At 32.6% G+C, this 11,242-nt stretch overlaps 1 protein-coding gene across 1 annotated transcript; it reads right to left on the bottom strand.

Annotated features, from left to right (window-relative positions):
* Nucleotides 1-1,270: 1,270 nt before the first annotated feature.
* On the bottom strand, nucleotides 1,271-10,783 carry LOC120349017 (the record flags this gene model as incomplete). The annotated part of the gene is made up of 4 exons (XM_039418958.1): nucleotides 10,674-10,783; nucleotides 9,502-9,784; nucleotides 6,708-6,860; nucleotides 1,271-1,442 (listed from the first exon to the last, which is right to left on the bottom strand). Coding segments are annotated over exons 2-4 (582 nt in total), but the record flags the coding sequence as incomplete, so codon positions are not given.
* Nucleotides 10,784-11,242: the final 459 nt, after the last annotated feature.

The raw sequence follows: 11,242 nt of genomic DNA, 5'->3' as shown, positions 1-11,242 counted from the left end.
TATTACAAGGTTTAAAAACAAACTGAAAAAGTATATCGTGGAATTAGAATTATACAGTTATGAAGATTTTATAGTGCCAACTCATTATGTATTTAGATACCTATGTTGATGTATTTTGTTTTTTATTTGTATATTTTTATTATTTTGAAAATAATAAAGAAAGACGCATTCATGTACATTTTGATGTTTGTTTTGAATAAAGAGATTGATTGTTTGATTGGATAATCTTTTACAGAGTTCTATAGTATGAGTTTGAACAATATAATTTATTCAACTGTAAAACCACAGTTATTTGTTTTTGTAGAAAAATATTATTTATCTATTTTATTATTCTTTATTGCTGTCTTAGATTCATTTATAATTGAAAATAGACATCAACCAATACAAAAACAAGATGAAATAGTAAATCAATTTCAATAGGTTATATATTCATATTAATTCATAGACATAATACAAATTATACGGTATCTAAATAGAACTACAAATCTCAGTACCCTTTATTATTTCATCACAACATGTTTCAACGTTCATGCCATTGAAACATGTTGTGATAAAATAATTCAAAAAGGGTACTGAGATTTGTATTTCTCTATTTATATTACAAGTTGCCCTAAACAGAAAAGAGACTACATATTATTTACCAACTTATTAACATTTGATACATCATAGTTTTTGTAGAAAAAAGGAAAATATTAAATGTAAAGCCCCACGAAAGCAGAGCTTGTGTGTGGAAAGTTTCAATTACAAAAATGAAAATCATAATGGCTTGAGTTGAATGTTAGTTGATAGCACCATAAAATGTGGAAAGTATATAGTGTTAGATTTGATAAAATTATAATGATGTAACCTAAAACTCTGACAAAGTCAAGTCATTTTAAAATAGATTTGTACGTTTTCTAGTTAACAAGGCGAGTAGTTTAAAAAGTTTTTAATGAGGACGATATAATTTGTTCAACTATTTCTTAGAAAATTGAACCAATTCAATTCAATTGAGTCCAAACATTCACAAGTGGCCATGTCACAAGTATTAAAAAATACAAAAACTAAAGCAGGAGCTTACAAAATATAGCACCGTTCACATAATATAATTAATTACGGTTAATATTCTCCTACACTATTTCATTTCGTTTTATTCAATGTTAAATAGATACAACTAATTTAGTAAATAAAAATAACATTTCTATTGAAAAAAAAAACAAATGGTTGTGACATTTTCAATCTCAAATTTGAAATTTCAAAGATAAACTCAGGAAGATATAAAAATACTTACATTTTTGGCAAGATTGTGAATTCCTTTAGGAAACCGTCTATGGTCGGGTTCTATATCTCCATCCTTGTTTCTTACAGGTGCTGACCAACTCTGTCTATTATATGTAATTATAGCCAACTTTGGAGTAGCCTTCCTATGGAGAATTTCCGCTGTATTCTCTATCACTTTCTCACTATCACAGAAAGAAAAAGCAATCTACATTATTTATTTCTCAAAGCAAGTACATCATTAGAATAAGGTACCAGTCATCTTTCTACAATGTGTAAATAGGCTGATACAAATTGGAAAAGTATTTGTCGCAATTAAGAACATTATCATCTCATCATTGGAAAATACTCTCTTCTTGACTAATAAAATAAATTTATTTCCAAACAAGATAGAGCAGCTATATATATCAGATAACTGGTTATCAGATCCTCTATAGAAGGCAGTGGTATATTGAGAAATGCGAATTGTGCAGTACATTATTTTTCTAATTTATCTGGGAGAAATAAAATCATTGTCAACTCTGCCTTCTTTTGCTCCATGATGCGAAGAGCTCGAATCTGGAAACGGATTAGCGAATTTCTTCTCGTTCAGGAGATATGACCTCTCAACTATGTTGAAAACGCAAATGGTCAGTACTTTATTTTTTCTCATTTTTCAGAAGAAATAAAATCATTATCAATTTGCCTGCTTATGCTTCATGACTCGAGAACACGAATCTGCAAACAGATTAGCAAAATTCTTCCCCGTTCAGGAGATATGACCTCTCAACTATGATGAAAAACGCAAATTGGTCAGTCCATCATTTTTCTCATTTTTCCAGGAGTAATAAAATCATTACCAACTGCCTCTTTCTTAGGATAAGGAGGAGGAGGAACAGGAGGACGAGGAGGAGGATGATGAGTAGGAGGAGGAGGAGGAGTAGGAGGAGGAGGAGGAGTAGGAGGAGGAGAGGAGAGGAGTAGTAGTAGGAGGAGGAGGAGGAGGAGGAGGAGGAGGAGGACTAGAGGGAGATTTGGAATGGAGGGGAATTGTGAGGGAGTTTGAGGACTGATGTGTAAACATGCAGCTTGCCACTTATTCAAATCATCCTGTAAACGTTTCAATACTGATTTTCATCTTTATTACCTGTTTTATACCTGCCTATGTAGTGAGATCCACTTTATAATGGCAGTATCTGATTAACATTGGTATTGCTATCCTTGTCTATCATTCAACAAAGCTGATAGCGCTCTCTCTTTCCCGCTTTGCTCTGTTGCCAAAGAGTCTCTTAGCAATGTGGAATTAATAATGTATTAACAAAATATTTCATCTTAATAATGTAAATTCATTATAAAATTATTGGAAAATATAATGTATTGCTTAGTAAAGTATAATAATTGTTTATTTTAAACGAGCATGAACCGTAAATATTACATCAATAAGCCTGTATCAGTTACCGCCTATAGAAGCCCATTGACAAGACAGAGGATCGGCAACGTTGTTCTCCTATCTTTCTCCACTGCCATTATAACGTGTACCTCTCTATAGATACAAGTGAGAGGTAAGATTCACAGGGGAAGAAGTATCAAGGCTTTGAAAACATGAAATGAAATGAAGAGTGTAAGGGAGAAATATAGTTTACCATAAGCAATATTGATGAAAGAAAGAAAAACAGAGCTAGAAGTGGATATTGCAGAGAAACAGAGAAGAGAGGTGGACGAAGTAAGAGAAACTAGAGTGAGAATCGTAGGTAAGATACTGGTAGGCAAAGAATCGGCAACGATGTTCTCCTATCTTTCTCAACTGTCATTATAACGTGGACCTCACTATATTAATAGACTTCACTACTGTAAGAATTTTTATTATCAAATAATATATTTCTTTACTCTAATAAGAGACTCTGGGAAGCTTTAAAAAAATCTGGTGTGGTACACTCACACAACTTTCCTTGCTCATATTTGAAACTACGATCAGACTTCTGTATATTATGTGTATATATAATTGTTTTCAGAGTACTTTTTCTTTGTGTGAATTGTGAAATTCGATGATTTTTTTAGTCGTCATTTTTTTAAAGTCGTCAAAAAGCTGTTCTACGATGAATATCTCGACTGTGTTCCTCATGCACGAGAAGGAGGTTACTAAGTCCATTTCCAAGGATGGGGTGGACCCCCATTGGTTTCCCAGAAAGAAGACTCATGCCAGTTGATAGAGCTGATAGATGGATAACTAACTATACAGGGTATGAATATGAAAAATCTGGTGTGGTACACTCACACAACTTTCCTTGCTCATTGAACTATTTAAAATTTTACATCTATTTTCTTAAAAACCTTTCCCCTTATTTTGATCAAATATTTCTCTTGTAAAAAACATCCACGGAACAAAGTGCCTTTTTATAACCCTACCTTAAAAATTCCAATATAGTTCGCTAAATAAACCTAAGCCTCAATATCAAACGAGAATAATTTAGGAGAAAAACATAATGACGATTGACGGCAACATATTTGCAACTACGATCAGACTACTGTATATGTGTATATACAATTGTTTTCAGAGTACTTTTTCCTTTATGTAAATATTGTGAAATTCGATGTTTTTTTGAAATTCGTCAAAACAGCTGTTCTACAGATGAAATATCTTGACTATGACTGTGTTCTTTTTATAAACTGCTCTACCTACCCACGGTATATGGAAGAAGAAAAAGTAAAAACCGTGTTCCTACCTACCTCATGCACGAGAAGGAGGTTACAAAGTCCATTTCTCAAGGATTGGGTGGACCCCCCATTAGTACCCCAGGAAAAGACTCATGTCAGTTGATAGAGCTAATAAATAACTATACAGGGTATGGATTTGAAAAAAATCGTTAGAGCCGTTTTTGAGAAAATCGTGAAAAACATGGTTTTTTAGTAACTGTCATTTTTCTCAAGAGTATTACAGAGCTCCTGCAATTTTCACAGAAATGAGACTCATGTCAGTTGATAGGGCTTATAAATAGCTATCCATGGTATAAATTTGGAGAAAATCGTTAGAGCCGTTTTCGAGAAAACCGTGAAAAACATGGCTTTTTAGTCATTATCCGCCATTTTTCTCAAGAATATTACGGAGCTCCTGAAATTTTCTCAGAAATGAGACTCATGCCAGTTGATAGGACTTATGAATAGCTATCTATGGTATGAATTTGAAGAAAATCGTTGGAGCCGTTTTAGAGAAATCCGTGAAAAACGTGGTTTTTTAGTCATTATACGCCATTTTTCTCAATAATATTACGGAGCTCCTGAAATTTTCTCAGAAATGAGACTCATGCCTGTTGATAGGACTTATGAATAGCTATCTATGGTATGAATTTGAAGGAAATCGTTGGAGCCGTTTTAGAGAAATCCGTGAAAAACATGGTTTTTTAGTCATTATCCGCCATTTTTCTCAATAATATTACGGAGCTCCTGAAATTTTCCCTGAAATGAGACTCATTTCAGTTGATAGGGCTTATAAATAGCTATCCATGGTATAAATTTGAAGAAAATCGTTAGAGCCATTTTCGAGAAAAACGTGAAAAACATGGTTTTTTAGTAATTATCCGCCATTTTTTCCACCATCTTGAATTGAATTTTATTGAATTTCTTATTGTCGGGTCCTCATGGTATAAGGACCTTAAGTTTAAAATTTCAAGTCAATCGGTTAATTAGGAATGGAGTTATCGTGTTCACAGACATACACACATACACACACACACACATACACACACACACACATACACACACACAGACCAATACCCAAAAATCATGTTTTTGGACTCAGGGGACCTTGAAACGTATAGAAAACTGAAATTGTGGTACCTTAATTTTTTTTGGAAAGCAATACTTTCCTTACCTATGGTAGTAGGGCAAGAAAGTAAAAAAATCGGTCAAGTTATTTTTGAGAAAATCGTGAAAAACATGGTTTTTTAGTACGCCGCCATTTTTCTCAAGAATATTACGGAGCTCCTGCAATTTTCCCAGAAGAAAAACTTATGTCATTTGATAGGGCTTATAAATAGCTATCCATGGTATAAATTGAAGAAAATCGTTAGAACCGTTTTCGAGAAAACCGTGAAAAACATGGTTTTTTAGTCATTATCCGCCATTTTTCTCAAAATATTACGGAGCTCCTGAAATTTTCCCAGAAAAGAGACTAATGACAGTCAATAGGGCTTATAATAGCTATCCATGGTATAAATTTGAAGAAAATCGTTAGAGCCGTTTTCGAGAAAAACGTGAAAAACATGGTTTTTCCGCCATCTTGAATTGAATTTTATTGAATTTCTATTGTCGGATCCTCATGGTATAAGGACCTTAAGTTTAAAATTTCAACTCAATCGGTTAATTAGGAATGGAGTTATCGTGTTCACAGACATACACACATACACACACCACACTACACACACACAACACACACACACACACAACACACACACAACACACCACACACACACCACACACACACACACCACACACACACACCACACCACACACACACACACACACACCACACACCACACCACACACACCACACACACACACACACCACACACACCACACACACACACCACACACCACACACACAACACACACACACCACACACCACACCACACACCACACACACACACACACACACACACACCACACACACACACACCACACACCACACACACACCACACACACACACACACACACACCACACCACACACACACACACACACACCACACACACACACACCACACACACACACACAACACACACCACACACACCACACACACACACACACACACACAACACAACACCACACACACACACACACACACCACACACACACACACAACACACACACCATACAACACAGACCAACACCCAAAAATCATGTTTTTGGACTCAGGGATCTTGAAACGTATAGAAAACATGAAATTAGGGTACCTTAAATTTTTTTGGAAAGCAATACTTTCCTTACCTATGGTAATAGGGCAAGGAAAGTAACAAACAAACAAACATACAAGGTAAATGAACGGAATATCAATTTCTAAGACTCAGTCACAAATACTCAAACGCCCGGTAGCATAAAAGTCTGTTGAATTTTAACAACTTTGTTGTAGTTCAGACACTGTTACTTGTAAATATTTGAAAAAACACTTACTTTTCTTGGAGTCTTGAGGAATGCATTTCACTCCTGAAGAGGAGCTTCATCAGGCTGATGAGGATTTCTCAGGAGTGAAATGCATCCCTCAAGACTCCAAAAAAAGTAAGTGTTTTTCTCAAATATTTACAAGTAACGCAGTGTCTGATCTACAACAAAGCTAATAGTGTTTCGTCATGGAAAGCAACATAAATTTTAACTGTGATTAAGGCAGAGAATCAACAACGCTGTCCTCCTATCTTTCTCAATTGCCATTATAACGTGGACCTCATTAGAGCTAAGGGTTGATAAAGAACTTCTTACCTGGTTGAGTAATCATTTTCAATTTCATCTCCAAAACTTCCTCTTGACATCAAATGCTTTCTGCTTGACCAACCCATCAGTGGAGTCAGAGCTAATCCGTTATTTGAAAAATTTTCCAAAATTTCAGCTTCATCATTCAGTTTCCTCGCTGTGCTGTTGAAAATGAATTAAATTTGAGTATTCTCTGTGTAGTTGAGAAGTTGATATTGTGGTAATTATTCATTTAAAATAAAAAGACCAAGAGATTGTCAAAACCACAGATTTTATTAAAAGTAGAAAGACCGGTTTCAGTTGTACACACCATGTCAATCTCTATTAAACTGAGAGACTCCACTGAGTTTATCAGAGATTGACAATGGTGTAACAACTGAAACCGGTCTTTCTACTTTTAATAAAATCTGTGGTTTTTGACAATCTCTTAGTCTTCTTATTTAAAATTGAGTAATTGATGAATATCAACAAAGATTTTCAGAGGATAAGGATAGGATACAATTATAAAAATAAGGATAGAATAGAATTTATTCTATTGAATATCGGTCAATTATGATAATTGTTTCAAGTATCTAGGCTAATTGTCCTCTTGTTCCGTAATTTTTTCCTACCCATTATGATCAGGAAAGGACAATATTGGTCATTCTAAAACTGATGCTTTTACAAATTTTAACAAATCCTCTCACAAATCTGCGAACACTCTTATAAAAACCAATAGCATTTTTTCAATATTCTGCTACTGTGTGAAGATTTCTATAAGAATCAATCTTTATAGTCTATAGATTATTTAGTCATAAGAATGAATGGTATTCTTTTACATTCTGCCAATTTGTAAACTGTGAAGACGTATGCTATATAAAAGCCAGACAGCCAGTGGTAGTCTTTTTTTCGCCCAATAAGAATTCATTGAGAAGCGACGATAGATCTATGTTAAAAAAATATAGAAAGAATCAAATTTGATAAAATGAAATTTGACATCAATAATAGACAATGAAGACAACTCCGATGGCAAAATATTTGTAAATAATCGTAAAAATAGAGTTAAAAAAATAAAGAAAGAATCAAATTTGATAAAATGAAATTGCACATCAATAATAGACAATGAAGACAACTCCGATGGCACAAATATTTGTAAATAATTGTAAAAATAGAGTTGAAAAAATATAGAAAGAATCAATTTGATAAAATGAAATTTGACATCAATAATAGACAAGAAACAACTCCGATGGCAAAATATTTGTAAATAATCGTAAAAATAGAGTTAAAAAAATATAGAAAAAATCAAATTTGATAAAATGAAATTTGACATCAATAATAGACAATGAAGACAACTCCGATGGCAAAATATTTGTAAATAATCGTAAAAATAGAGTTAAAAAAATATAGAAAGAATCAAATTTGATAAAATGAAATTTGACATCAATAATAGACAATGAAGACAACTCCGATGGCAAAATATTTGTAAATAACCGTGTATAAATAGAGTTTTCTAATTTATATGGTTGAGAATCCACCCTATTTTATCTTCCAATCCTTTGGTTTTAGCTGCTACTAGATCTTTTGATTAAACCAATAGTTATTTGTATATCTAGAGTGAAAAGTACGACTTTTTCTCCCTGTGGGAAAAAGTTTGAAGCCCAAGGCGAAGCCAAGGGCAGCAATTTTCCTGAGGGAGAAAAAGTATTTTTCGCTCGTGATGTACACAACATTTTTCCTCCATCTACATTTTTTTATAGAAACTGCAAATAAAATCATTCTAATAACTCACGTATTGGTGACAATGATTCCTAACAACATAACCTAAATCTAAAACCTAAAACGGTCGTCTGATTGGCACTGCCATTGCGCTATCTATCGGCAAAAGTTGTAGCAATTATATCAGCTAAGCAGCTACCAAAAATGGCTGACTCCAGATCACGCGGTTCAGATTTGAATTGCAGATCAAAAATATTTGTTGGCTGGTATTTTGAATAGAATAAATATTTTAAAAATTGTATAAATTTTTATTGTCTACTAATATTAAGAATATAATAATTTTCATACAAACATATATTTCATGAGCTGATCAATTTCTGGTTGTGGTATTGAATTCAGTTGACTCAATGACAGACACCTCTATTATGCTTTCTCATCTGAGCTTAGACCTTCTAACTATTACTACAATGCAAGTTTCAAAATAGAGATGCTCCCCATGTATTTAAATGGAGTCACTTTTCCTCCCTAGGGGTTTTTCTGTTTTTTACTACCGAGAGCGAAAAAGTGACACTTAGTATTAGGTTTCAGAGAGTAAAGTAAGTACTTTAGACAGTAGGGAAGAAAAAATAATTAGTGTAATTATAATATCATACACCTGCAATATGAATACAGAATAATAATGCGGTAGGCATCTGCTTTACAGCATATATAGCATACTGTAAATGACATTTTAAATAAAAAAAAATCAAATCAAATTGATAAATCAATTTATGTTAGAAATTTATTTCAAATCAATCAAATCAAATATCACACTCTATTTACACACAATGTACATGATATAATATAATAAGAATTATAAGAATATTATAAGAATTATTAGAATATGATATAATAAGAATTTTTCTTTGATATAAACTATTCAATGGAAGTGGAATGAATAAATAAACATTGAATTAAAAAATTGTGACATGATATTCATTTAAAAAATTTGGGAACAGAATAGTTTGGGGCCATGTCTGTTGTTCTTTCCTGATCATATCTATATTATTTGTTATTGTATCCACAGAAAATAAATAAAATTCTGTTTGTGTAAAAAAATATGATTTACCTTATTGAATACTCATTCTCGTTTTTTTCTTCAAACCATCTTTTTGGCAAATAATTTCTGCTGGACCAACCCATAAGTGAAAACATGGAAAAACCATAATTTTCTTCAGATTTCGAAGCGTTTTCCACGTAAATAATGTATGCTATGCTTGATATCACAATTACCATACTCATTAGTACAACCACTCCTAGCAGAAGTAATATTTTATAGTAGATTGTCCTATTTTTCTTTGATAATGGTTGATATTGTACCTCCATTTTATTGGTGGAAAGTGTCTTAGAATCTGTAAAAGATTTTAATAATTATTATAGATTTAAAGGTGATGATTTCTTGATCCATCCGAGCTGCTTGTATAAACACACTTTTTCTATGTATTTGAACACGACATGCAGTTGATTATTAAGTAAATATTAAAAACTTTACTTACTGACTGGAGTACTTTCAATCGCCTGGCGATCATTTTCAACACTGTATAGTTATACACTATAGTTATACACTGTTATACACTACGATTGAAAGTACTCCAGTCAGTAAGTAAAAGTTTTTAATATTTACTTAATAATCGACTGCATGTCGTGTTCAAATACATAGAAAAAGCGTATTATAGATTGCTAGTAAAATTATTATCGAATGTTCAATTATTATAGAAATCAATAATACCCATCTTATACATTTTTATTCAAACACGGATAAAATACGTGCTTAAATAAGAAATTATAAAGACTGTGCTAGTTATATCACTATTATTAAAATATATTCCTATTATTCAGTTTTTCTCTATTTTCTCAATAATTTAATTTATACAACAGCCTATTCCTCATAATATTATTTATTCTTTAATGATTCATACAATAAGTACATCATCAAAGAGAGTACATCATAGGGAGAGAAAAAATGAGGTAACCTTGTGCTATTCCTCTCCCAAATTTAGATAAGGTTACACATAGTCCGAAATAGGTTAAGTCTTGTAGTTGTTCACTTCACAAAATTTTCAGTCCTTAATTATTTTCACAAAGTAGATTTCAAATTTAGATGCTTCAAAACCAAACGAAGAAGAAATATTTTAAATTATTATCACTAAAATAGGAAGTATTCACATGTTTAAGAAATAATTTTAGAGGAATAAAAATAACAAACTTTATTATATTATGATAATATAAAGAAATACTCACACAGTGAATGTTGACGATTAAAATAATACCGAATATAAATTGGAGAAATAAAACAGATGGTGCGGAACTGAACTATGATTCCATACTAAAAACAATTGCAGTAGTTATATTTAAGCAGACCTCATAGTGCAAACAAAGTTTCATACCGTGCAATAATGAGAGAATGACTCACTTGAACCAATACTTCTTTCTCCTTCTAAATTTGAAACAAAGAATATTGAAAGCATAATGAATTCTGGTGATGTGCTCTATATGACGTTCTATAGACACCATAAAAACGGGCATAACGTTATTGACACATATAGTAAAATTCAAGTTATAAAGTCAGCTACTGATCAACATTGTTTTGCTATCACTATCTGTCATTGGAGAGAGCTGATAGCTCTATCCTTTTCTATCTCTAGGCACTGTTGCCAAATCGTTTGTGAGCTGTGAAGAAGAACGTATAACTATAGTGAGGTCCACGTTACAATGGCAGTGTTTGATTAGCAATGGTATTGCTATCCTTGTCTATCATTCAACAAAGTGGATTGCGCTATCTCTTTCTCGCTTTGCAGTGTTGGCAGAGG

This window comes from Nilaparvata lugens, unplaced genomic scaffold (assembly GCF_014356525.2).
Source record: "Nilaparvata lugens isolate BPH unplaced genomic scaffold, ASM1435652v1 scaffold7889, whole genome shotgun sequence".
Taxonomy (NCBI): domain Eukaryota; kingdom Metazoa; phylum Arthropoda; class Insecta; order Hemiptera; family Delphacidae; genus Nilaparvata; species Nilaparvata lugens.
This window is presented reverse-complemented; position numbering and strand designations above follow the sequence as displayed.